This window comes from Priceomyces carsonii (genome assembly GCF_900007245.1).
Source record: "Priceomyces carsonii strain CBS4050 genome assembly, scaffold: Debaryomyces_carsonii_scaffold_1, whole genome shotgun sequence".
NCBI lineage: Eukaryota > Fungi > Ascomycota > Pichiomycetes > Serinales > Debaryomycetaceae > Priceomyces > Priceomyces carsonii.
In genome coordinates, this window is record NW_026946674.1 from 391,189 (window position 1) to 417,266 (window position 26,078).

At 37.3% G+C, this 26,078-nt stretch overlaps 13 protein-coding genes across 13 annotated transcripts; 6 read left to right on the plus strand and 7 right to left on the minus strand.

The window, feature by feature from the left end:
* Positions 1 to 8: 8 nt before the first annotated feature.
* On the minus strand, positions 9 to 500 carry GPI19 (phosphatidylinositol N-acetylglucosaminyltransferase; the record flags this gene model as incomplete). The annotated part of the gene is made up of 1 exon (XM_062952011.1): positions 9 to 500. One exon carries the CDS (start codon positions 498 to 500, stop codon positions 9 to 11), a length of 492 nt encoding a protein of 163 aa, XP_062807066.1.
* A 684-nt stretch (positions 501 to 1,184) lies between these two features.
* Positions 1,185 to 4,640, plus strand: CPA2 (carbamoyl-phosphate synthase (glutamine-hydrolyzing); the record flags this gene model as incomplete). Its single annotated transcript, XM_062952022.1, has 1 exon — positions 1,185 to 4,640. The coding sequence occupies one exon, from the start codon at positions 1,185 to 1,187 to the stop codon at positions 4,638 to 4,640; it is 3,456 nt and encodes a 1,151-aa protein (XP_062807067.1).
* A 642-nt stretch (positions 4,641 to 5,282) lies between these two features.
* PRCAT00000217001 (uncharacterized protein) lies at positions 5,283 to 7,196 on the plus strand (the record flags this gene model as incomplete). The annotated part of the gene is made up of 1 exon (XM_062952033.1): positions 5,283 to 7,196. One exon carries the CDS (start codon positions 5,283 to 5,285, stop codon positions 7,194 to 7,196), a length of 1,914 nt encoding a protein of 637 aa, XP_062807068.1.
* A 183-nt stretch (positions 7,197 to 7,379) lies between these two features.
* On the minus strand, positions 7,380 to 8,261 carry PRCAT00000218001 (uncharacterized protein; the record flags this gene model as incomplete). The annotated part of the gene is made up of 1 exon (XM_062952044.1): positions 7,380 to 8,261. The coding sequence occupies one exon, from the start codon at positions 8,259 to 8,261 to the stop codon at positions 7,380 to 7,382; it is 882 nt and encodes a 293-aa protein (XP_062807069.1).
* A 174-nt stretch (positions 8,262 to 8,435) lies between these two features.
* Positions 8,436 to 9,041, plus strand: PRCAT00000219001 (MIND complex subunit; the record flags this gene model as incomplete). Its single annotated transcript, XM_062952055.1, has 1 exon — positions 8,436 to 9,041. The coding sequence occupies one exon, from the start codon at positions 8,436 to 8,438 to the stop codon at positions 9,039 to 9,041; it is 606 nt and encodes a 201-aa protein (XP_062807070.1).
* Positions 9,042 to 9,139: 98 nt separating this feature from the next.
* PRCAT00000220001 (mitochondrial 37S ribosomal protein uS15m) lies at positions 9,140 to 10,084 on the minus strand (the record flags this gene model as incomplete). Its single annotated transcript, XM_062952066.1, has 1 exon — positions 9,140 to 10,084. The coding sequence occupies one exon, from the start codon at positions 10,082 to 10,084 to the stop codon at positions 9,140 to 9,142; it is 945 nt and encodes a 314-aa protein (XP_062807071.1).
* Positions 10,085 to 10,231: 147 nt separating this feature from the next.
* Positions 10,232 to 13,834, plus strand: PRCAT00000221001 (uncharacterized protein; the record flags this gene model as incomplete). The annotated part of the gene is made up of 1 exon (XM_062952077.1): positions 10,232 to 13,834. One exon carries the CDS (start codon positions 10,232 to 10,234, stop codon positions 13,832 to 13,834), a length of 3,603 nt encoding a protein of 1,200 aa, XP_062807072.1.
* A 623-nt stretch (positions 13,835 to 14,457) lies between these two features.
* GZF3 (Gzf3p) lies at positions 14,458 to 15,975 on the plus strand (the record flags this gene model as incomplete). The annotated part of the gene is made up of 1 exon (XM_062952088.1): positions 14,458 to 15,975. One exon carries the CDS (start codon positions 14,458 to 14,460, stop codon positions 15,973 to 15,975), a length of 1,518 nt encoding a protein of 505 aa, XP_062807073.1.
* Positions 15,976 to 16,432: 457 nt separating this feature from the next.
* PGM2 (phosphoglucomutase) lies at positions 16,433 to 18,109 on the minus strand (the record flags this gene model as incomplete). The annotated part of the gene is made up of 1 exon (XM_062952099.1): positions 16,433 to 18,109. One exon carries the CDS (start codon positions 18,107 to 18,109, stop codon positions 16,433 to 16,435), a length of 1,677 nt encoding a protein of 558 aa, XP_062807074.1.
* A 281-nt stretch (positions 18,110 to 18,390) lies between these two features.
* AAT1 (aspartate transaminase) lies at positions 18,391 to 19,692 on the minus strand (the record flags this gene model as incomplete). Its single annotated transcript, XM_062952110.1, has 1 exon — positions 18,391 to 19,692. The coding sequence occupies one exon, from the start codon at positions 19,690 to 19,692 to the stop codon at positions 18,391 to 18,393; it is 1,302 nt and encodes a 433-aa protein (XP_062807075.1).
* A 679-nt stretch (positions 19,693 to 20,371) lies between these two features.
* PRCAT00000225001 (sugar porter family MFS transporter) lies at positions 20,372 to 22,027 on the minus strand (the record flags this gene model as incomplete). Its single annotated transcript, XM_062952122.1, has 1 exon — positions 20,372 to 22,027. The coding sequence occupies one exon, from the start codon at positions 22,025 to 22,027 to the stop codon at positions 20,372 to 20,374; it is 1,656 nt and encodes a 551-aa protein (XP_062807076.1).
* A 482-nt stretch (positions 22,028 to 22,509) lies between these two features.
* PRCAT00000226001 (25S rRNA (adenine2142-N1)-methyltransferase) lies at positions 22,510 to 23,538 on the minus strand (the record flags this gene model as incomplete). The annotated part of the gene is made up of 1 exon (XM_062952133.1): positions 22,510 to 23,538. One exon carries the CDS (start codon positions 23,536 to 23,538, stop codon positions 22,510 to 22,512), a length of 1,029 nt encoding a protein of 342 aa, XP_062807077.1.
* Positions 23,539 to 23,691: 153 nt separating this feature from the next.
* MAK5 (putative ATP-dependent RNA helicase) lies at positions 23,692 to 26,019 on the plus strand (the record flags this gene model as incomplete). Its single annotated transcript, XM_062952144.1, has 1 exon — positions 23,692 to 26,019. The coding sequence occupies one exon, from the start codon at positions 23,692 to 23,694 to the stop codon at positions 26,017 to 26,019; it is 2,328 nt and encodes a 775-aa protein (XP_062807078.1).
* Positions 26,020 to 26,078: the final 59 nt, after the last annotated feature.

Below are 26,078 nucleotides of genomic sequence, written 5' to 3' on the forward strand. Positions count from 1 at the left end.
CCGATTCTTCATTGAGGAATTAGTTCTGAATATAAAACTTCATTCACTAAAGTTATCGGTAAATCTTTCACTCCATTAGGAATTTTAAACACATATTGGACTGAATCGTGAACTATATCATCATCCGGACCTTCTTTTTGATTAGCAAAACTCGAATACGTGTCAAAAAAATTTCTTCCATCGTCTAATGCCAAGGTCCTAAACTCAGTGTTATAAAGAGCCAATGCTACGTACATGTATACCATCATAATTAATGAATAAGCCGGAACTGCATTCGACCAATATTTATCAGGAAAATAGTGGATTGAAAATACATCATTTAATATCCAGTTTGGTGCTAGCGCCCAGCACACCCAACAAAGTAGTAGCAATTCACTGACAACATATATAAAGAATCCCTTGTATTCAGCATACAGAGTTACATTCGTAGACACAATGACATCTGACTGCCTTGCCAATGAGTCCTCGACCTGACTGTTACTCTTATAATTTGTCGTCATCAGTACTCTCAGGCAAGTCGTGAGACTGTTGTTTAACTATTATACTTTACCTATGCTACCAATTATAGATGTCCTCAATATAATGCCCTTCTTTGTGTAACATATTTGAGTTTGCAATAGAAGCGGAAAGCTTGACCTGCATTCAGTGTTCAGTTCACTATTGATGATGAAACCAAGCTTTTATAGAACTACGAAAACAGTTTTAGATAATATTGAATGTAGAGGAGTTTCAAATTATGAAATTTATCAGTAAGAAGTATTTATAAATTATAGCTACCTTGTTACAAAAAATTCTTCACTTTTGAAATTTGATTGAAAAATTTTACTGAAAATTCGCAATCTAAAACTTTTTCAAGAATTGGCAAAAGATGCTGGAAAAAACAGGAACAGTCTTTTGGAGTTACCTTGCCTTAAGAATCACATAGCATTCTCTGTATAAAGTTTATTTTCAGAATGACTGTACCTACACTAAATAAAGTCACTGGTCTCCATTACGTCAAAGTCATGCTCCAAGACGGGTAACCCCTTCTCTACTGATCTTACAACGCGGTTAGCCCTGACTCATTACCTTTTTTGGCCGGTTTTTTTTTTTTCAACATCTTTTGAATAACTTTTCCACTTTTCTTTGAATCTATCTTTGACCTTGACTTGGAGACATTCTATCTATATAGCGAGTAAGAGGACATGATATCATTGAGATTAGCTATTTCTCAGAGTTTGAAGAAGTCCAAACCTTTTGGTGGCTTTTGCTCTTCAACAAGTTTAGCAAAAAAATTTTCAACCGTTAACCAACCGTTGAGAAATTCTTCGCCATCTTACGCTGGAGCTAAATTGTTAAAGCAGTTCCATAAGGATGATGTTAAGACCTCTGCAGATGTATCTAAGGTATTAGTGATTGGATCGGGTGGTTTATCCATTGGCCAAGCTGGTGAATTTGATTATTCAGGGTCACAAGCAATAAAGGCCTTGAAAGAGGCCAATAAGAAGTCAATATTGATAAACCCTAATATTGCAACGAACCAGACATCACATGCATTAGCTGATGAAATATATTATTTACCGGTCACCGCTGAATATATTACTTATATTATTGAAAGAGAGAAGCCTGATGGAATCTTATTGACATTTGGAGGTCAGACCGCTTTAAATGTCGGTATCAAGTTAGAAAAGATGGGCGTGTTTGATCGATACGGTGTTAAGGTTTTAGGAACCCCAATCAAGACATTGGAAACTTCTGAAGATCGTGAGCTTTTCTCTCAGGCTTTGAATGAAATCAACATTCCCATTGCAGAATCCGTTGCTGTTGAAACCGTCGATGACGCTCTTGCTGCTGCCGATAAAGTGGGATATCCAATTATTGTTAGGTCGGCCTATGCTCTTGGTGGATTGGGATCCGGTTTTGCTGCTAACGAACAAGAATTGAAGAATTTGGCATCTCAATCTTTGTCTCTTTCCCCACAGATTTTGGTGGAAAAGTCATTGAAAGGATGGAAAGAAGTCGAGTACGAGGTTGTGAGAGATAGTGCTGGAAACTGTATAACAGTTTGTAATATGGAAAACTTTGATCCATTAGGGATTCATACAGGAGATTCTATTGTCGTAGCACCTTCTCAAACGTTGTCGGATGAAGAATATCATATGTTAAGAAGCGCAGCTATTAAAATTATCAGACATTTAGGAGTTGTTGGTGAATGTAACGTCCAGTATGCTCTTCAGCCAGATGGATTGGATTATAGAGTAATTGAAGTTAATGCCCGTTTGTCTCGTTCTTCCGCATTGGCATCAAAAGCCACAGGATATCCATTAGCATACACTGCTGCAAAGATAGCTTTGGGTCACACATTGCCTGAGCTTCCTAATCCAGTGACTAAGACTACGACTGCTAACTTTGAGCCTTCATTAGACTATATGGTGACAAAGATTCCAAGGTGGGACTTATCGAAGTTCCAGCATGTAAAGAGAGATATTGGATCAGCTATGAAGTCAGTAGGTGAGGTTATGGCAATCGGCAGAAACTTCGAAGAGTCGTTTCAAAAAGCTATCAGACAAGTTGACCCTTCCTTTATTGGCTTTCAGGGAGATAAGTTTGATGACTTAGATGATGCTTTAAAAAACCCAACCGACAGAAGATGGTTAGCGGTGGGTCAAGCATTACTTCATGAAAACTACTCTGTCGATAGGGTCCACGAGCTTTCAAGAATAGATAAGTGGTTCTTGTACAAGTTAATGAATATTGTCAACATGTACAAAGAACTAGAAAATGCCGGTAGCCTTGATAATATTAACAGCGACCTAATGTCTCGTGCTAAGAAATTGGGGTTCTCAGACAAGCAGATTTCGCTTTGCGTCAATTCATCTGAGCTTAAAGTTCGTAAAGCAAGAAAGGATTTTGGCATTGTACCATTTGTGAAGCAAATTGATACTTTAGCTGCTGAATTTCCAGCTAAAACGAACTATTTGTATACTACTTATAATGCATCTAGTTCAGATGTCGATTTCACTGACAATGGTACTATGGTTTTAGGGTCTGGTGTTTATCGTATTGGATCGTCCGTCGAGTTTGACTGGTGCGCCGTTTCCACTGCAAGGGCATTACGTGAATCTGGACATAAGACTATAATGATAAATTATAATCCGGAGACTGTCTCGACTGATTTTGATGAGGTTGACAGGTTGTACTTCGAAGAATTATCACTAGAAAGGGTGCTTGACATATACGAATTAGAGCATGCTTCAGGTGTTGTTGTAAGTGTTGGGGGCCAATTGCCTCAAAACATTGCCTTGACATTACAAAAGGAAGGCTGCAATGTTTTAGGAACCAATCCTGAAGATATTGATAAAGCTGAAGATCGTCATAAGTTCTCCCAAATTCTTGATAAAATTGGAGTAGACCAACCTGAGTGGAATGAATTGACATCTATTGGAGAGGCAGAAACATTTGCAAACCAAGTAGGATACCCTGTTTTGGTACGTCCATCCTACGTGTTATCAGGAGCAGCAATGTCTGTTATCAGAAACAAGTCTGAATTAGATGCAAAGTTGAATAACGCTGCAAAGGTTTCTCAAGACCATCCAGTTGTTATTTCTAAGTTTATCGAAGGAGCACAAGAAATTGATATCGATGGAGTTGCAAATAATGGTGAGGTATTAGTTCATGCTGTTTCAGAGCATGTCGAGAACGCTGGCGTTCACTCTGGTGACGCTACGTTGGTGTTGCCTCCACAAGGGTTATCGCCGGTCATTCTCAATAGATTAAAAGAGATCGCTGATAAAGTTGCAAAAGCATGGAATATTTCAGGGCCCTTTAACATGCAGATCATCAAGAATGACAAAGATGGTTCTTTGAACGATAGTAATTGCGAACTCAAGGTTATTGAATGTAACATTAGAGCTTCACGTTCTTTTCCATTTGTTTCAAAAGTTTTGGGTGTTAATTTCATCGATGTTGCAGTCAAGAGTTTAATCGGAGAAAATGTGCCTGCTCCAGTAAATCTCATGGATGAGACCTACGACCGTGTTGCTACGAAGGTACCTCAATTTTCATTCACAAGATTGGCTGGTGCAGATCCCTTTTTGGGAGTTGAAATGTCTTCTACTGGTGAAGTTGCATGTTTTGGAACCAACTTATTAGATGCATACTGGGCTTCTATACAATCGACAATGAACTTCAATGTCCCTCACCCAGGACATGGAATCTTATTTGGAGGTGATTTGTCCAACAGTAAACTTGGAGATGTTGCCAAAACTATATCTAGCAAGGGCTACAATTTCTACTCAGCTTCCCAAGAGGTTGCAAATTATTTAAAAGACTACGTTAAAGAAGATGTTGAAGTAATCGAATTCCCGAAGACAGATAAGCGTGCTTTGAGGGAGATTTTTCAAGATAAAAAGATAGCTGCTGTTTTCAATCTTGCAAGAGCAAGAGCAGATGATTTACTAGACCAAGATTACGTTATGAGAAGAAACGCAATTGACTTTGGTATTCCTCTTTTTAACGAACCAAATACGTCCTTGTTGTTCGCTAGGTGTTTGAAAGAAAAGATTGCAGATAAGCCTACTTTTGACCAATTACCGTCATCGGTAATTGTTCCCGAAGAAGTAAGGAGATGGAGTGAGTTTATTCATGGCAAACCTGTATAGTGCAAAATACGAGAACATCATGCAAATTTGCTCCAAGGAACTCTATAGTAATGTATGAAAAGAATTTAATAGACGATGTAGATGCTGTTATGTCTTGTTGGAAAGTAACGAGCTTAGCGAACTGATATAGTAGTGCTCAGCATTAACAGATCACATGTGAACTGCAGTTTGTATTGCCGGAAAGAGCCAAAAGAGACAAGAAGTGCGTAGGAATGCGCACCAGTTCCCTTTTCGTCAACATTTCTGTTGTATTCTGCCGTGTCAAACGGCTTTTAATTACCCTTTGAAAAAAAAAGCCCTAATACGAAATAGTTTTGCAAGACAATAACGGGTTTCCTTCTTCGAGCATCTGCTCTATATAATAATCCTCAGTATACCTTGACAAACTCTTCTTAGCCCTACTAATTTTTTTTCTTTGGTGCAGTTTTTCTCATCGAAAATTCAAGTTAATAGCCCCGCTCTCGTTGCTCATCCGGTAAGGAGTCAAAGACAATAGCAGGCCAGTAGTAATAAGATTCCAAGAAAATTTACGAAAAATGTCTCAGCTTCCTCTTCGCCGCCGCCTTGTAATTTTTAACACTATTATATAACATCGACGGTTGCGCAATTTTTAAATATTATCTTTTTCATCATAATTATCAGATGAGCGTTAAAAGTAACGACAGTCTAAGGGACGGCAGTCGAGAGTCGGAGGTTTCTCAAAATGGATTGGGCAAGGAGACGACTGTCTCAACTAACCAGAACCTACCGCTGGCAATTGCCAACTCTACTACGAAATCTATTGGTGTTAGAAAAATTGAAATTTTAAATGCCCAATATGAAAATATTTTTTTGAGAATCATTTTATTCGTATGCGTTTTTTTCGTAGCATACTGTTATGGGCTCGATGGTACAGTTAGGGGCACACTTCAGAATTATGCTACAGATTCGTACAATTCCCACCCCTTGTATTCAACAGTCAATGTGATTAAATCTGTAGTTGCAGCAGCAGCGCAACCAACATACGCCAGATTATCTGACAGATTTGGAAGACTTGAGTTGGTATTTGTTTCGATGATATTTTACTCAATGGGTACTATTATTGAATCTCAGGCTTACGATATCAAGAGATTTGCTGGAGGAGCAGTTTTATATCAAATTGGCTATTCTGGTATTATCATTTTACTTCAAGTAATTGTGGCCGATCTCTCAAACTTGAACTGGAGATTGGCCGTTTCTTTTGTTCCAGCTTTACCTTTTATTATAAATACTTGGGTTTCGGCCGAAGTAGTTAACAGCTTGTATCCTACTCATTCCTGGAATTATGGTATAGGTATTTGGGCTTTTATTTTTCCGTTGAGCTGTGTTCCATTGATTGCATGTATGCTTTATATGTGGATTAAAGCTAGGGTTACTCCCGAATATCAAGCATTATTGAAGGAACAAAAGTTGAAGAAGAATTGGGTTTCAAAGTCAGACAACATATTTGTACATTTATTTTGGGAACTTGATTTAATTGGAATTCTATTTATCATTTGTGTTTTCGGTTTTATTTTGGTTCCTTTAACAATAGCTGGTGGTGTTCAAAGTACCTGGCAAAAAGCTTCAACTATTGTTCCATTAGTGATTGGGTTTGTGCTTATACCATTCTTTGTTTTATGGGAAGGAAAGTATGCAAAGTTTCCAATCATGCCCCTTCCATTGATGAGAGATCGAGGCGTGTGGTCAGCCTTGATGGTAGCAATTATGATCGATTTCGTATGGTATATGCCAAACGACTATATGTATACTGTCTTAATAGTCGGAATGAGGTCTAGTATCAAGGCAGCTAACAGAATTGTTTCCCTTTACTCTTTTGTCTCATGTGTAACTGGTCCCCTTTTAGGACTTGTTATTGTGAAATTTAGGAGGCTAAAAGGTTTTATTATATTTGGAGTTGTTTGTTGGATTATCGCTACTGGTATTCTTGTTCATTTCAGAGGTGATAACAATGGAATTGACTCCGAAAAATATCTCAATGGTGTCATTGGTGCTCTTTGCTTAATGGGTTTCGGTGCGGGTTTCTACACATACTCCACTCAAGTGTCTATTTCAACTTGCACTAATCACGAGTACATGGCTGTCATAATTTCGCTTTATTTGGCTTCCTACAATATTGGTGCTGCAATTGGTACTTCTGTTTCGGGTGCTGTGTGGACTAATGTAATGTATAACCAAATTGTTCAAAAGATGTCTGCTCGTGGCGTGGATACAAGTCTTGCAACACAAGCTTATGGAGCTCCCTTTGATTTCATTATAGAAAATACTTGGGGTACTGATGCAAGAATAGCTGTCGTTTTGGCATATGCTCATGTTCAAAAAATTTTGTGCATTATTGGTCTTGTGTTATGTTTCCCATTGTTAGGCTTCACTTTCTTCTTGAGAGACCATAGGCTTGATTCAGTTCAATCGCTTGAAATTGAACACTCCCATGAAGAGGGAGTCAAGTTCAATGACGAAGTGGTAGTCAATAACTACGACGACGATATTCTTGTGAGCAAGATCAAGTCTCTTTTTAGACGCAGGAACAAAGAGTAGCATTCTAATACACTTTTCTATTTATACAAAACTACTTCGACTTTAATAGTGCTAAACGAGATATGAAATATATTTATACTAGTGATATACTCAAGCTGGTAATATAAATCAGATAAAAAGAAAAATTGGAGAAAGATTGAAGCTAAAGATAAACTAAGTTCGAAGGAAAGATTGGCCAAGGGGTTACAATAAATCATCATCATCTTTCTCGACAACAGAGTTTTTAATTGTTAACAAAAGTTGAGTCTTCAATTTATCTAGTTTGCTAAATTGATCATACTCAAAAACCTTATCCGAAAAAAGTTGCACGTCGCCTTGCTCGATGGCGTCTAGTATATCCTGAATTAGCTTATATTCCCTTGTAGATTGCCAAGATGGCTCTTCCATCAGATAATTCTCAGACTTCTTCAGTGCCTCAATGGTATCATGAAGACATAAAATACACAATATGCTCTTAAAGAAGTAATCCTTCAAACTCCATTTAGTCAAGTTATTTCCAAGCAGATTTTTGATAAGGGTATCATATAATTCAACTGCCTTCTTGTAATCTTCCTTTAAAGCACATAAATCAGCACACTTTAAATACGATTTATTCGATAGAGCTTCGGCATGATCTGTGACGTAATAATCACCAGCCTGTTCGTAGCTTTTTATGGCATTTTCGGTATCGCCAACGGATTCATATAGCTCAGCTAAGTCACCAGTGAAATTAGCTGCTCTTCTGAATTGGCCATTTTGGGTCAAAAATATATGAATTGCTTTTGATAACGATTGTATTCCTTCGGAAGGTGATACGCCTTTATAACACTTGTATGCCTCAACCAAATTATTGGCAACATCATTGTGATTACCAAGCCCTTCCTGAATATCTGCGGCTTTGACAAACTGATCGCCGGCTTCTTTGAATTCCTTCTTTAAACGATACAGGTTCCCGGCTTGAATAAACAAGTCACTAGCTTCTTCTAATCTATAAGATTGCGATGACCCAGTGAAAAACAGTAAGACACCCAGCTGGGGTTTAGTTAATTTCTCTGCCTCTGAAATCAAAGAACGAGGATCAGCCATACTTATATTGTATTTTTATTAATTATAGAATGAAAAAGTTGATAAGGACCTTATACATGGGAAGAACTTATGAGCATAAGAAGTTTTGTGCAATTATTTTTGATCATATGATTTCATATCAAAATACGAAAGTTAAGTGCAAGATAAACACAACTTATTGAAACAACAAAACTTATGTCAAACTCGCCCAGCAACTTCGAAGCAGTTCGATATGAGCGACTTAAGAAAGTCTGCCGTAAAGCGCTAGAACAGCTGATCAAAAAATCATTATCATTGGAGCAAATAAAGATGTGTTATCCTACAATAGCGAGTACCCCAGAAGGAGTTAAATCGTTAGAAATAGCTAGATCTCAGGTTATAAACTTCTGGCATACAAAATCATTGGAGGAATTTGAATTCATATTTAAGGAAAGGGAAATAGAAAGTAAGTTGAATGAGCTAGATGAAATAATTCAAACTGCTCAGTTTAGGAAACAGGAAAATTTTGAGAAACCTGTACCGGTTGACAGCTTAAGTCCAAACGAGTTGATAGATTCTACGGTGCTTGTCGGAAAGACAAACTCGGTTGAGAGCCTTCTGATGATATACAACCAATTATGCATGGACAACGAAGATTTACTTAAATCTTTGAAATCACTAGCAGATGAAAGTGAAATCATTCGAAATGAGGTGGTAGAACTGTTCTCGTCTTTAAATAAAGAGGTTGAAACTCTTCGAAGCGAGGATTCAAACATTAATTTTAAAGAACTATTCGAAAGCTTTATGAAAGTTGATAAATAGAATGAAAATCACCTTATATGAGCATGTAATGTATATTAAATAATAACGTTAAAACGACTGACCCAAATTTCTCTATATACAAAAATTTTTTACAAGATCTAATCCAAAGGTTTATGTTTATTATCTTGTAACAATTCGAAATTCTTTTTGGCCAATACATTATAATTTTGAATACGCTTTTGCAAGTCGATAAGTTCTTGTTCTTTTGCTTGCTGTTTGTCTGATAATTTGACTAACTGTTTATCTCCCCATACTTTATAATCCTGTAAGTATTGCCTTCCCATGTTGAATTCTCTTGTGACAACATCATCAGTTAACCCAAGCTTCGCAATGGTATAAAAGTATCTTTCAGGATCACTTCTCTTTAGGTACTTTAATATTTTTTGTCTTTGTTGAACTAGTTCACGAACATGTTGGATATGATTCTTATCTTTAGGTAACTTCTTAACGTGATCCATACCCAAGTGTATTTTCACAGTCATTACAGCCGCCTGCACTTCAGGAGACCCGGTATCACCATCTTCTCTCTGAAACTCTGTACGTGCAAATTTTACTGCTAGGGATTTCTTATCTTGCGAGTTTGAGTTTTTCAAGTTAAGAATCGTCAATAATGCTCTCTTTTTTCTTTGCTCTGCGGCCGCAACAGATTCCGACAAAGCATTTGGTGCACCGAATTTTTCAATAGTAGACTTTTCTGCACCATAGAGTAGTTTCTCGAATTCTTCACGTTCGTGACCGTAAGCTAAATTGGTAGGATCTTCCAAATACGTTCTGAAACGTTTTATGAAAGAGTTATTAGATTCTCCCAAAACTGGATCAACTTGAAATTGAATGTTTTTCAAACTATGCTTCTTTAAATTGTTGACATCTCTTACGATCTGTCTCTTCAATCTGATTTCTTTTCTTCTCAAGCTTCTTATTTTCGACCGAGTGGCCAGCTCAGGAATGAACTGTTTCGCAGCTAATATGGGTTGTGGCTTCACATGTGTCGTGGCTAGAAGGGAAAGACGAGTTGAAAAGAAACGATTTGCTGTTTTAATCATCTTTGCAGATTGAAAGGCTAATATCGATCCAATTCTATATGAAAAAAATCGAAAAAAGAAGCAGTTATTTTCACCGAATGGTACACACACGTAATATCAAAATATGTAATAAGTTTAAAGAGCACAAGATATTGCCTTTAGAGCAGCATGGAAAATCGTTATCCTAGCGATAGGGACGCATTTGAAACATTGGATCATCTCTCAAAGAAATGGTTTCCAAGAGCTCCCAAAAAGTTCAACAAAAATCACATAAATGATATTCACAAACTTCTAAGCATCGAATCCAACGATGGATTACTCCAAATCCTATTAGATAAGAGATACTTTGATAATGTATTATGGCCCAATTTTGAAAAAGATGCATCCAATAATCATATTGAATTAATCATGGTTCTAACCTTGTTCGAATCAAAAGTGGGAACAGGCATCTACTTTGATATCCAGCTTGATGACGAGGTACTATTTGAGCAATTACTAAGGAGATTATTGGAACAGACAAGAACATTTAATGATTCAGTCAACTTGAAATTGCACAGTATAATTTGGATATATTTTAGCGAACTCGTGAATACGAAGCAGCAGCATTCAACTTTTCAAAAGTCTTTCCTTCCTTTGTTTGAAATCTCTACATGGGAAAACATACCACAGTATTCTCTTCTTCTCAGCAATGAAAGCAAAAGTGCATTTCAATCTAAGAAAAATGCTTTTAATGAAATTAAAGATAAACACAGTAAAGCGTTAGCTCAGTTGAAAAGTGGTTGGATTTATAGAGTCTTGAATAATTATATGTCCCGAGTAGTGGCTTCAGATTTTGAAGATTTGATTCACATCAATACGATGCATGAAAAGTACTTTATAGTGTATCTGGAAGCACTTTTGTACTTTCTAAATTCAATAGTGTCTCAGCTGAAAACAAGACTTTATATGATAACTTTAATCGAAAAGATTGGGTTTGTATCGAGTTTTGCTCGAGTTAATGAGAAATACAGCAAATTAATGTCTTTTGTGGACTTACTATGGTTCTATTTGAACTATCCATTAGAAAATCGTGACAAATATGGATCTAGACGTTTTTACCGTCTTCAAATTACACTTAATGAGTTATTTAGCGACTCAAATGCATGCAAAACATTGTCAATGGTTCCATCGATCGTTGACATAACTACTAATGAACTTTGCCGCATCCTAAAGGGCTACAAAATTAATGAACTCGAAGAAATTGCTCAAGCTCTAAATGTGCTGCAGCATGTCGTGAAAGAATACAAGGTGTTGCATTTTTTAGTAGATCTTATAAAGAGATATGTGTTCCTTCCAGGCTATAATTTGAAGGAGATACAAAAAAATTATTTTGACTTCAACGAGAAATCGCTTTTTGAAGAGCTGGGTCTGACCGATTTCTCAAACTTCGGTCCTTTGATGCCCATAAATAGGACACACGCTTTGTCTTTCGAGGATTTCATCAATAGATTGGCGTCAGAACTTTCATTCAAGTTTCGCAGGGAATTAAATTGTTTCCTTAAACAAGTGTTAAGTAGAATGAAGATTAGTTACGACTCAAGTTCCAATTTGAGTGTCAAAGGTTCCAGTAAGTATATGACTCAAATCCACAATATATCAAGAAATTTTGAGATTATAGAGCTTCTGACTAAAGAAAATAAAGAGTGGGAAGTCGAGAGCTTGCAGTCAGGAGATATAATTTTGCTTTTGGAAATTATTAAACCTAATAAGTATTCGCCATATGACAGGGTCAAGCAATATGGCTTGAATATTATTTGTCCCTGTGAGGTACTTCAGGTGTCTCGTCTGAGATCTGAAAATCAGTTGATTTTGAAGAGTTTTATTTCTATTGAAGATGTTTCGATCGAAAGATTTAACTACATACTTAAAGTCTCCTATGGTTTAACAAGTCAGCACCGTTTATTATCTCGCTTCATGAGCGGTATTTTAGTTGGTGGAGGACGACTTCCAATGTTCATTGCAAAGCTGTTCATCGACATGAAATTCGACGGAAGCATAAAACATCCTAAACTGCTTAAATTCAATTGCCTTTCCGAAAACTTTCTCTTTGAGGAGTTTGACAGAGAGAAGTTGCCAAAGAAAAAAAAGCGTAAAATAAAACACGGGATATTACTGAGCCCAATAAAACCGTGCTTGTTGACTTTAAATTCAGAGACTCGCAATTATGACGTCAAAGGAATTAAAATTTTGCCAAATGAAGTCAGCTTGACCTTTGAACAGTCCAAAGCATTAGTAAGCTGTTTAAGCGAAAAGTTAACTTTAGTTGAAGCTGTTCCTTCAAGTGGGGTTTACGATTTATTAAACTGTATCTTATCAAACATGAATTTGAACTTTTCTGCACAACGAGTTTTGATCATTTTACCGAACAGAGCTACGTTAGACCAGTTTGATATTAGTGGCGAAATGAAGCATCTTTCTTTAAAATACAAAGAAGATTTTTTTGAGATTCAACTTGAAACTTTTTTGAAATATGTTGATAGCTATTTAAAGGATGTTGAGCAGTTAGCCTCTTTCTTAGGTATGGAAAACGAAGGCTACCAGGAATCCTGCTTTAATGCACTATGCTTCTTTGAGCTTCATATATCGAGGATATGGAACAATTTTGTAAGAGAAGTTGACGAAAGGCAAGATAAATTGGACGATATTACATTTCCTAGTTTCTTAGGCTTTATTGCCGAAGGAAAGTTTGATGAAAGACTTCAGATAGCAATTGAAAGCTACTCGAAAATAAGAATGAAATTTGACTTCCTAGGGAAGATGGCTCCTCTTCTGAAGCTAAACACTGCTGTCAAAAAAATTAATTATTTACTCAATTGCGTCACCAAATATGTTTTTGTAACTGCCGATGATATTGTTCCCTATTATGAGAGCTTATTCAAGTTTAATTTCAAAGGAGTCATAGCATTGGGGAATAAAGATATCGTTCCGTCTCTTCTTCCGGCGTTCAATAATGAACGGATGAAGAGACTTATTATAATCAACGATCCTGTTACTGAAAGAGATACAGAGTCCCTTTATGCTAAATGCAGACTCTCGGAGCCCACGATTAAGTTAACGAAAGTTAAAGAGGTCAGAAGGGAATTTTTTGATGCATTTAGCTCCTTTTACGAAGAAATCACTTATGTCGACAGTAATCTACCTCTTCACAATCCAGGATTTAAGCACACATGGCAATTAATTAATGTCAACGAACTGGGTGGTCCACATGACGCAAGCTTACAAGAGGCCGAATACTGCGTTTTGCTTTACAAGTATATGCGCTTGTTGGGATACCCCACTTATAAAGTCTGTATTACTGTGCATTCATCTCGTCAAAGGATGTTGATTGACGAAATCTTAACTAAGGAATGCGGAAAAGGAAGTGTCAGAGGATCGAAAGACTTCTCTTTCGATATACCTGTTGTGGATCTCTATTCTCGCTGTGCACCTCACGATTTTATCATTGCATCACTCGTCGGGGCGGATCGCTCTTCGCAACCATTTCCGTTCAATTTGGCGCGTCGGGGGCTTTATATTGTAGCTAATATTGGTCTCCAGAAAGAAACTCCTAATCATAGAAGGTTTCAAATTCCAAAGGAAATGCCCTCGGGAGAACTTGAAATTTGCTTAAAAGAATCCTACACTTCTGAATGTTCTCAAAGAACAGAGGAGCAACTATTAACTTTGAAAGACTTGAAAAGTGCTTCCCGATATGTAACAAATATGTTCAATGATTTCGTAAAACGGATTTAGGTACCTTAATGATCAAAAAATTAGAGAATAAAAAAATAGCTTTATCAATGTTAAAAATATTTAGATTTTGTGCTCTTTGTTTTATCTTTCGTAGCTATCAAAAAATTCGATCACTTATCAATGGTTACATAATAAATATTACAAACAAAAAAAAAAAAAAAAAAAGGACGGCCGTAATCAAAGAATTTCACACAAAGTCTACGACGATAAAGAAATTTTTCTTCTCTCTTTTTTAGGCAGCATAATCTAAAGGACAGTCTATTGGGACAAGTTTCTTTATAGAGAGATAAAGATATCATTGTGCAATTACATAAAGTTCAAGTGAGCAGGCTACAACTCACGTTGAAATTGCAATCTGATAAGAATTCCATTTATCTCTGATAAAAGTCGTCATATCAAGGCACTTTTCATATCGTCAATCTTTTTGAAACATTAATTTACTGAACCAGAATTAGGATCACCCTTGACTAACAAACGTTTTGAAAAACGTAACATAAGCTTCTTTCTTTGAGAAACCTATTGACAGAATCACGCTTGCAATATTATATAAATTCAGGGATATTGCAATATTGGCATTTTTTCAGACTGTCAAGTTAATTTAATCGAAGAGGAAACGGCAAAAAATGAGCGAAATCCAACTGCGTTTGCCTCCGACTGTCAATCACAACCCGGTGCATCCAAATGCCAAGACAACAACACATGTGAGTAATGGCACAACAACTACGAAGACAAACATTACAAGTCCCGTTTGTCGGAACTGTAAAACTCAAACCACCCCCCTTTGGAGAAGGGATGAAACTGGTCAGGTATTATGCAATGCTTGTGGTCTTTTCTTGAAGCTCCATGGGAGGCCCCGACCAATATCCTTGAAAACTGACACCATCAAATCCAGAAATAGAATTAAACAGCCAAATTCGACGAAGTCTTCGGGTCCCAATACTCCAGAATTAAAGTCAAAGGACTCAAAGCAAGTAAATAACAATGTTAAAAAATCTCCCAAGGCTAAGAAAAAGTCTAGTGCCCTTAACATTACCGCTACAGATGCGAATTCTTTGACTCCATTACTACCTGCTGCTAATGGCGGGAGGGGTCTGCAGAATACCCAGAACGCTAGCCAAGGGTTACCGCATCCCTCTTTTCATTTGGCAAATCATCTTCAACAGCAGGTGCAACCGTTACATTATCCATCGTCTACTCCAACTCAGTTCGCTCCAGGCCTTCAGAGGATCACTTCTCCATTGCTACTTTCTTCAACATCGTCCATTTCCCATGCTAGATCCTCTTCAGGTAATAATCCGAATAATAATGCGGCAGTGCAAGCAGCTAGCACCCTTGAAAATATGTCACACGAATTAGGTCCCAGTGCAACCTTCAAGTCTTCGGAGAGCAGTGAGACAAATAATGGCGTTTCTTTAATGAATAACAGCCTGTCAAGTGCATCCAAAGACCCATCATTGGTTTTGTCAACTCCATCTACAGCATTAAATCCAAACCCACAGCCTATTCCTCCTAAGTTACCTAGCTTCAATTCTGCTCCGAACTCGGGAGCTAGTAGTGCAGCAATATCCTCACCGTCTTTTGGACCTCAATTTCACTTACAAGCTTCGCAAGCACCAAGTCTGCAAACATCTAAACTAGAGGTAAGTCCAGTATCTGAGATTTCGGCTCGCAATGATTCTCCTGATCTAAAGAATATGTCACTTCCTCCGATAAGTAAAGTGTCATCTGTATCACACAAGGCACCTTTGCCTCATTTTCAAAACAGCTTTGGAAATTTCAATAGTCACCTGTCCAATAACCAGAGCCAATCGTTTAATGAAAGCAACGATAACTCCAATCTTCGAAACGATGATGGCCTGGGTAACCGTGGTAATCGAAGTAATAGAGATAACAATGACAAGAATCATGATGTAACACATTTTAAAACTAGAATCTCGGAGCTCGAATTAGTGAATGATTTATATAGAACCAGAATAATGGAATTGGAGGCAATGGAACAGGCTGCGAGATTAAGAGAAAATTCTATGAGGAAAAGACTTGACGAAATTTTAAACTTACAAGATAAATCTATCCTAAGTTTGAAGAGAGAGAGCGAGGAACAGTCTGCAAGTCCTGCAAAAAGGTCGAGGTTAGACATTTAATCAAGATTAGATACATTAAGAAGTCGGCAAGTGAATTGTGTATGGTCATGTGTTACGATGGATTGGAATTATTACTTTATTTTTATTGTTTTCTTTTTTTTAGTACAATTTTCCTTCCTTTTATTCTATATATTATATTACTCTTATTAAGTATAAGCAGCAGCAAGATCATCGTTTTCCTATCTTTCTCATGTATTGCATAATTATTTTTCAACCATTTATTATTTATCGTGTGGGTTGATGAGGGACTCACTTCCCATAGTGTATTCCTGAATTCTTTTTCTACAGGTATGGCGTCCCCTATCTGTCGTTCAAGACATAGTTCAATACGAATAATTCTACATAGTTTTGTAAAGTAACGTATTGGCGTGCTGCCTTGACGAATCTTTCATTGTATACTACAAAATTATACGACAATCTCATTAAGCATACGTTGAGTAATAGTTGATTCAAATACCTAAGTACGTACGTCTGGCTCTTCTTTGCCTAAGAATTGCTTGAATTTTAAGAGCTCTAATACGAATGCAATTTCATCAGAAAGGAAATCGTCCACACCAAGCGTGAACTTGTGATGGTCACTAGAATGTTTTTCTAAGTACAACCGAACCGTGGCACCGGAAGATCCCGTTCCTGATAATCTGACAATAAATCTTAAGCCATTTTCAAATTTAATGTATAAACCTTGATTAGAGGAGACGGAACCATCCAAATCGGTGTACGAAAAATTCCCAGCTTCCTTGATTTTATATCCTGGAGAAAGTTCAGATCCTTTTTGAGAATTATCAACAATGGAAGTCAATAACTCAATGACTTTATTTGCCCCCTCAGAGGACACATTCTCATAATCATATCTAGTAAAAAATGTTCGCCCATATTTCTCCCAAAACAGTTTTTGAACTGTTTCTATTGAGGTAGACTTTTCAGGGTATTGCTTATCGAAAGCAGCTAAAACATTCAACCAAGCGATGATTGCCCATAATCCATCCTTTTCTCTGATATGATTTGAACCTGTTCCAAAAGACTCTTCACCACAAATGCTCAACTTTTTAGCATCAAATAAAGAGCAGAAAAACTTCCAACCTGTAGGAACTTCATATACTTTGAGTCCTTTATCTTTACCAACCAAATCCAATGCACCTGAAGTTGGCATTGATCTGGCTAAGCCATAAACTCCATTTTTAGCAAAATAGGGAATCGAGTCAGCGTATTCTGCAATAATAGCGACAGAATCACCAGGTGAGACAAAAGTACCGGCTCCGTATATCATGTTTCTATCCCCATCTCCATCAGAAGCAGCTCCGAAAGCAATACCTTCTTTATCGACTTTATCGACTAAGGTCTTGGCATAGGTTAGGTTCGGGTCTGGATGCAAGCCACCAAAATCTGGTTTTGGTTCGTAATTTTGAACTGATGAGGGAGGAAGGTGCAATTCTTCCACAAATATTTTCCATCCATACGGGCCTGTAACCCCATTTAATGCATCAAATAAGACTTTAAAACCTTGATTTTTTGCGGCACTGTGTATAAATGACCTGATTAAAGGAAAGTCAAAAATCGATTTTAGCATATCGATATAATCTTTGGTCGAATCAACAATTTGAATTTCAAGTGGCCCAATCTTATGATCTCCAAGCTGCAGTAAATCAAAATCGGGGAGATCAATCACTTTATATTCTGTGAGGTTCTTTGAGACATCAAATATACGATCAGTCACAGACTCAGGTGCTGGACCTCCATTACCCAAGTTGTACTTTATTCCTAAGTCATTTTCAGGGCCACCCGGGTTATGGGAAGCTGTCAAAATGACACCACCGGTAGCATCTGAAATTCGAATGATGTGGGATGTAGCAGGTGTAGAGAGAATACCATTTTGTCCAATGATCAACTTTTTAACACCATTAGCCGCTGAGATCTTTATGATTAAGCTGATTACCGTATCATTGTAAAAGCGCCCGTCTCCACCTATAACTAAAGTAGAACCTTTCGAGCCCTCAGGAATTGCATCCAAGATAGCTTGAATGAAATTTTCGGTATAGTGTGGTTGCTGAAACACTTTGACCCTCTTCCTTAAGCCTGATGTTCCAGGCTTTTGATCCTTAAATGGCTTGGTGCTGATGGTCCGAATTTCGCTCATATCTCTTTACTAAAACAAGCCTTGAGAAGAACTAGCGAATCTTAATTGAGAGATGAATCAATTGCTAGTGTTTTAACTTTAGGAAGTTTGCTGTGTGATCATGGATTTCTCCTCTATTTTCCGGCTCGCGTTTTAAGAATTGTTGAGTGTTTGTGGCACTATCCAACATTAGATTCAAAACAAACTTTAAGAGGTTCCACGAAGTAAAAATATTATGAAGATTAAGAGTTGACCTTATAAAATCTTTTAAAGCTTTTAAAGCTATCTATAAAATTAATTAATTAATTATTAATTACTTGGTTGATCGCATCAGCTAAGTAGTCAACGTTATTATCATTGATTCCAGAAATAGAAAACCTACCATCTTCAGTGGCATAGACGGAGTACTTTTCTCTTAACTCAATGACTTGTTTAGCAGTTAAGCCTGTAAAAACAAACATACCTCTCTGTTTTAACAAATGGTCCCAGTTATACTTGGACTTGTCTAATTTTTCATACAACTTTTGTCTGACAGTGTTCAATCTTGAAACTACGTGATCCAAGTCAGACAACCATTCATTCAACAAATTCTCATCTGCGAATATGGTTTCCACAATCTTTGACCCATGTATTGGAGGAGAAGAGTAAATAGGTCTAATCAACTTCTTCAACTGAGATTCAATAGCAACGGATTGTTCCTTGGATTCAGTAATAATTGAAAGAGATCCTGTTCTCTCGCCGTACAAACCCATATTCTTAGCAAATGACTGACATAAGGCATATGTTGGGATTTTGCCTTGTACTACCAACTCATTCATTCTTCTAATCAAACTTATATCTTTATAAGGGTTTCCTGAGGCGAAACCTTGGTAGGCCATGTCAACTAAAGGAAATAATTTTTTAGCTTGAACAATCTCCAAAACTTCTTCCCACTGTGAGCTGGTTAAGTCCATACCTGTTGGATTATGGCAACAAGCATGCAATAAAATAATAGATTCCGACAGAGCATTGTTCAAAGACTCCTTCAACTTCTCAAAATCTAAGTCATTTTTAGAGGTATTGTAGTAAGCGTAAAAGTCTGATTGAATACCTGCATCAGTGAATACCGCAATGTGATTCGCCCATGTTGGCTTTGGGACTATGATATTCTTGCTGGAATAAAACCTTTTCAAGAATTCAGCTATAACCCTCAAAGAACCGGTTCCAGATATGGTCTGGGAAGTTACAATTCTTCCTTCTTCTATTAGCTTAGCTCCATTGGTATCCTTATTAGAATTGTTGAAAATGAAATTCTTTACGATGCTTTGGAAGTTTTTGCTGCCGGTTATTGCAGTGTATTCTTTTTGAGTCTCTGTCTTCAACAACACGTTCTCCGCTTTTTTAACGGATGGAAATATGATTGGTTTTCCTGAATTATCTCTGTATGCGCCAACACCTAAGTTAATCTTCTTAGTATTATTGTCCTTGACAAATGCTTCAGCGATTCCTAAGATCTTATCAGGTGGGGCCAACGGAATTTCATTCCACTTTTGAACTCTGTTATTCAAAACAGAAAAGTTCCTTACCGAAGTCAACCTTCTGGTGCTCTGAACTTTGGACATCATGTTGATCAATAGTATACTCTATAAACTTAGAATCAACTTCGTTTTCTTTTTCCTCTTTTTTTTTTCAGCCTTCAGTAAAAGAAATTTCTTTCCTAATCTGTAGAGTGTCTAACACCACCTGCCTATTCCCTTAATACTTTAGGATTAGATAAAATATATAAGAATTATGATTATAATCAAGAAGCGGGACAAAACGTCGGCTTATCATAGCGGCATCGAGCCATTTCAGCTTTTATAGGTTCTTGATTTCCGAAGCGGGTTTACTCTACATTTTGGAGAGGGGAGTACATCGTAAACTTCTCTAATGAGTCAAAGGGCTACATCTTACACGCCACAAAAACTAAGCGCGGCGGGTTAGCGGAAGCATATGTGTCTTCGGGAAAGATGTACGCGAGATGAACCGCGGCGAAACTATATTTTGGTAAAATACAGCTACGGGTGGGGGGCAGCCGTAAAAAAGATTTTAAATTACGATATCCAACGTAAGCAGACAAAAACTAAGATGGTGCGAACACACACATGCACGGATACTATCGGCAACTGAAAATTCTGCCGGCAAAGGATATTTTATCCGATGAATGTGGCAGTCGCCTCAACCATCGCAAGTAAATGCGGCTACAAGGAATATCTCAAATCAGGCGAAAAAATATTAATTTTGTTACTATACACACACTTAAATCTAGACATGCTCCTCTTCAGGCTTTGCTTCTGCAGTTGTTGCAGCAGCAGCGATTGTTTGTTCTTTAGTTGGAGGGATCCAGCCCGATGATTGCCATGGGTGAACATCCAGCTCATACAAAAGGTCGACTTCTTCTAACGACAACCCCTTAGTCTCCATTACAAAAAAGTAGACATAGAATATTGAAAATGCCATGCAGCCCGCAAAAACGAATCCATAATAGAAATGGATAGCGGAAGTGATGAATGGAGTGAAGAATGAAATTAAGAAACCCCACAACCAGTTTGCTGCGCTCGCAACAGCAATGGCTTTAGATCTAATTCTAATTGGATAGGTCTCAGATACGATGGTGTAAACACCACCTGCCCAGGTAGATGCGAAGAAGAAAATGAATAAACATGTAATGAAGATCATCGCATCTCCAGTTGACTTATAAGTATTATTGTTATTGTAGGAATTGTCTTTGTATAAATGTACCGAACCCAAGACTGAGTAGATAATGAAGCATACAAACATAGCCACTGAACCAACGAGTAAACAATTTCTTCTACCATATTTTTCGATACAATAGATACCAACAAAGGTTGAAGCGAAGTTAACAACACCTAAAACAATGGACGTCTGGAATGAGTCTTTCATACCGACAGCTTGGAAAATAGTGGTACCGTAGTAGAAGAAATAATTATCCCCCGTCAATTGTTGCAATGATTGCAAGAGAATACCCATTAAAACTCTTTGGAAGATTTTTGGCTTTCCTGTTATCAATTCAGTCCAAGAAGCACTACCAGCCAAATTTTCCTTTTCAATACCTGCTTGAATTGTCAAGACCTCAGTGTAAACACCAGGATCTTCGATAGGAAGGTTATTTGACCTTGCTATTGATTTCTTTGCATCCTCAATTCTATGCTTTTCAACCAAAAATCTAGGAGATTCGGGCATCGCCAACATACCGACGACCAAAAAGATTGCCCATGCAAAACACAAACCCAAAGGAATTCTCCATTGCCTTGAATCAGAATAAACTTTAGTACCATAAGTCGTACAGTACCCTAAAAAGATACCTAACGTGATACATAACTGGAAACAACACACTAAAGTTCCTCGCAAGGTTTTAGGTGCTGTCTCACCAATGAATAAAGGTGACAAGACGGAAACAATACCGACTGCTAAACCTGTGATAGCACGACCGATACAGATCTGATACCATTTATGACTAGTAGAAATTTGAACTATGATACCAACGACATAAATTAACATTGAAAACATAAGACCTACTCTTCTTCCCCATACATCTGCAATCTTGGACAAAAAAATTCCACCGACAGCACATCCAATGTTAAAAATAGAAACAATTAGACCAGTTCTGACATTTGATAATATGTATTCACCACTAGAATTAAGCTCTCCGAACCTTCTCAAGAAGTCCGACATATTAACAAAACCAGAGATAGTACCAGTATCGAAACCAAAGACGAAACCGCCGAATGCAACTAGCAAACAAAATAATGAAATTAAAGCGTGATCCTTAACGGTCTTCTCAGGTAGCTGTGGTAAGTGGAGAGAATCTGAATCTTTAGCATCATTTTTCTCGTTATCAATTATAGACTGTGAGTCCACTGGTGTCTGGCCACCAGATGCCAATTGTTCTTGTGACATGGTTTTCTCTTACAAAAAAGAACCTAAATAATAACTTAATAGTTGATAATTAAAACATCTTCCTCTCTCTATTTATAAGCATATCAACAGAAGCGAAGTAGCCGGAAAAATCTGCGGAGAGACTGCTTTCCGACATAATCTCCTGTAAAGGGTTATGCTTATTCTTTTTTATTACGTGACATACTTTACGGAACGACAAGGAACTGGCTATAAAACTTAAAGCCATCGGATGATATGCATGACCTACATACAGCACACATGACGCAGTCACCACAAACCAAACGCCTGTTTTTAAGGCATCTCGAACGACTTAAAAAAACAAAACAATTTATCGGAACTCGGGGTGCGGAGTAGAAGTGGAGAATGCGAACTCATCTGTAGCCTTATGATTATCCAATGATAATAAATCAGGGACCACCAGTGCGTAGAACCATGTAGTCCACTGCCGATATCGCTTCAACGGTAGACCAATGCAGAAAACGTCACTCCATAACAATACAAAAATTATTTCTTGAGACCCCTGGATGTACAATTTTCTTTTGAATTTTGATCTGCTTCATTTTTGAGCTGCCGCCCCAATCATAAAGCCAGTAAGAAAGCTTTTTTGCCTCATAGTAAAAAGTCTGCGTAAAACCAAGAGCCTGCATAATACTATCTAGTGTGTTCTTGTCAAAATATCTTGAATTGGCAATGCATGGTAGAGGTAGAACTAAAAATAAACTAGACAAGCCTGTTGAAGTTGGCTCCTTGAGAAACTCAGTTATTCTTCTTAGCATGAGGCCCCTTCCCGTGGGAGAAGGAACAAAGTTAATAACTAATGAACATGAGATCATATTAAATTTTTCTTCGTTCGAGATAGGTAAAGGTCTTTCCATGAAGTCCTGCTCTAATATCAATGAGTTATTCGATCGTAGATCAATTCGAACCACCTTCTGAAATATGCCGCATGTTGATATGTTATTCCTTGGGTCTAATGAACCTATTTCTAAAGCACTTAAGGGCTCGTTAAGTTCGTATATTTTTTGATATTTAGACTCTCGTAGCCAGGTTATCAACCTCTTTGAAGAGTCTCCACCTCGTTTCTTGTCTTGGCCATGTGTTGATGCTGCTTGATAAGCATCAATTCCCCCTCTAAAAGCAAGCTCAGCATTGATTTTCCCTAAACAAGATAGTAGCAGGTCAATATCCAATGTTTTAGCATCGGCTAACGGCCCTTCACTACGGGCAACCTTCAGAGCCTTGAACTCATCGTATGATCTTTTATAAGTTTTGAAGAGTTCCGAAGATGAAGCTTTGAGAGCTACTTCGAATGAATCTTCTGAATCTATTTCCTTAAGTTTTAGTTCTTGTTTCAATTTGGCAATCATTGAAAACTTGAGCTTCTGTAAAACATGATATCTTCTTATCAATTCTCTAGTCTTTTGAGGCTTCAAGCTAGATGGACGATGCTTCGTACCAGTTATGGTGCTACGGCCATGTAGGATCCCAAAACTTTTCTTTTTCTTTGCCATATGTTGCTTTCTAAAATCAACTTCATAAGTATTACATTATATATACAGGTGTAACGAGATGAGATGTGTATAATTTTTTTTTTTTTTGTGATATTCTGTTTTCCATCTGTTAGCCAACTGCTCAATTAGTCTATTCATTCACACATTAGAACAATGAAGGCCAAATCAAAGGCATCTGGTAAAAAAGGCAGTAAAGCAATTGCTCGTCCAAAGAAAACCGAGAAAAGAAGTAAACCTCTATCTCTCAAACAAAAATTGCATAAAGAATCCAAGGTTGTCAAGGTTGGAAATTTAAACTGGAAGCAGGTTGAAATACCAGACAATTTAGACGATTACGAAGGATTTTATGGCCTTGAAGAACTAGAAGGAGTAGATGTTAAAGTAGTTGACGGACAGCCTCAATTTTTGATTGCAGATAATAATAGTAAACAGAGCGACGAAGAGTCATCCCATATTGAAGAAGAAGTAAAAGAAGAAAAAGTAAAAGAAGAAGAAGAAGCAGAAGAAGAAGAAGAGGAAGAAGAATTTAAAGGATTTGATGATACACTGTCGACACGGGAGTACGAAGATGAAAAAAATGATGTTCGCAAAAACTCAAAGTCAGGAAAGTTTAACGATAAAGATTCTAAACACAAAGAAAAAGATGATCTTGAAAATGTTGGTTTTCAAAGCTTGAGCTTTCCTTTGCCTGATGATATTAGTCTTCCTCATTGGGAAAACATCGGGAGTGATCAAAATGTTGTATTAAGCTCATACACCTTAAACGCACTTTCTTCTGCAGGTTTTAAGAAACCAACGCCGATTCAAAAGAAAACAATCCCGCTAGCATTAGCAGGAAAAGATGTTATTGGAAAAGCAATAACTGGATCAGGTAAAACGTTAGCATATGGAATCCCAATATTGGAAAAGTATTTGTCCAATGTCGAGTCATTTGAAGAATCCAAATCAATAAGGCCCCCGGCTGGAATAGTGTTTGCGCCAACTCGAGAACTTGCTCAGCAGGTTGTTGATCATCTAAATGGCATTGCAAAATATTCACCCTTATCGGTGAATGGGATTGTTGGTATAACTGGGGGTCTTTCAATTCAAAAGCAAGAGAGATTGTTATCTAAAGGGCCAGGAATTTTGGTGGCAACCCCAGGAAGGTGCCTTGAAATATTGGAAAAAGACCCAATTTTGTTAAAAAGATTGGCAATGACAGATATTGTAGTATTGGATGAAGCGGACAGGCTACTCCAAGATGGACATTTCGAAGAATTTGAGAGGATTCTAGAATTGTTACAAAAGAATAGACCTAAAGATAATTCAATACCTTGGAAATGGCAAACACTAGTCTTCAGTGCCACTTTTTCCAGAGACCTTTTTGGGAAACTTGATAAAAAACCGAAAGATAATAAGTCACAGGGAAGCTCATTAATCGAGAACGATCACATCTTACAGCTACTTAATGAAAAATTACATTTCAAGGATTCCAAACCAGCATTGGCTGATGCAAATCCGCAACATCTAGTAAATAATAAAATCACTGAGGCTCTTGTCGAATGTGGGCCAAGTGAAAGAGATTTGTACTTGTATTACTTTCTATTAATGTTTCCTGGATCGACATTAGTTTTCGCAAACGCAATTGACTCAGTAAAACGATTGGTTCCATTTTTAAACAGTTTGAACATTCCTACATTTTCGATACATTCTTCGATGATTCAAAAACAAAGGTTGCGCTCTTTAGAGAGATTCAAAGAAGCTAGCCAAAAAAACAAAGTTGCAGTATTGGTTGCTTCAGATGTTGCTGCAAGAGGGTTGGATATTCCTGCAATTGACCATGTAGCACACTATCATTTACCTAGAAGTGCAGATATATATATTCATCGTTCAGGAAGGACTGGAAGAGCAGGAAAAGAGGGTGTCTCTATCATGTTCTGCTCTCCTCAAGAAGTATCAGGTTCGCTTAAGAGGTTAAGAAAACTAGTATCAGGGGCAAAAAACTCATTGATAGGAAATAATGGAGATTTGAAGTTGCTTCCTATTGAAATGGACATTTTGTCTCAATTGAAACAAAGAGTTTCAATTGCAACAAAGTTAGCTGATTCCACCATTTCGACTTCTTCAACAAGAAGCGAAAAGTCATGGGTTACTGAAGCAGCAGAAGAGCTAGGGATTGATGAGGATGCTGACGTTGACATGTTTCAAGATCCTAAGCTAGATAAGAGCAGAAGGAAGAGAGAAAATAAATTGCTTAGTAAAGAAGAGTCTAAGTTTCTAAGACTTGAATTGAAAGATCTTTTATCGCAACCCGTTAGACGAAATATGAGAAAATCATATCTCACTAGTGGATTGCAGAATTTGGCACATCAGATGATTACGGGAAGTACAAATAAGAATATTATAGGACAAGAAGAAGTGAGAGCTTTAGATAAATTGAAGGTCGGTAAAAAGAATCAAAAGACTTTCGAGGGCAGCCAGCGTAAACGATCCAAAAATTAAAAGAAAACAAAATCCAGAGAAAGTAAATGTAAAAGTAAATTAAATGTATATACTATACC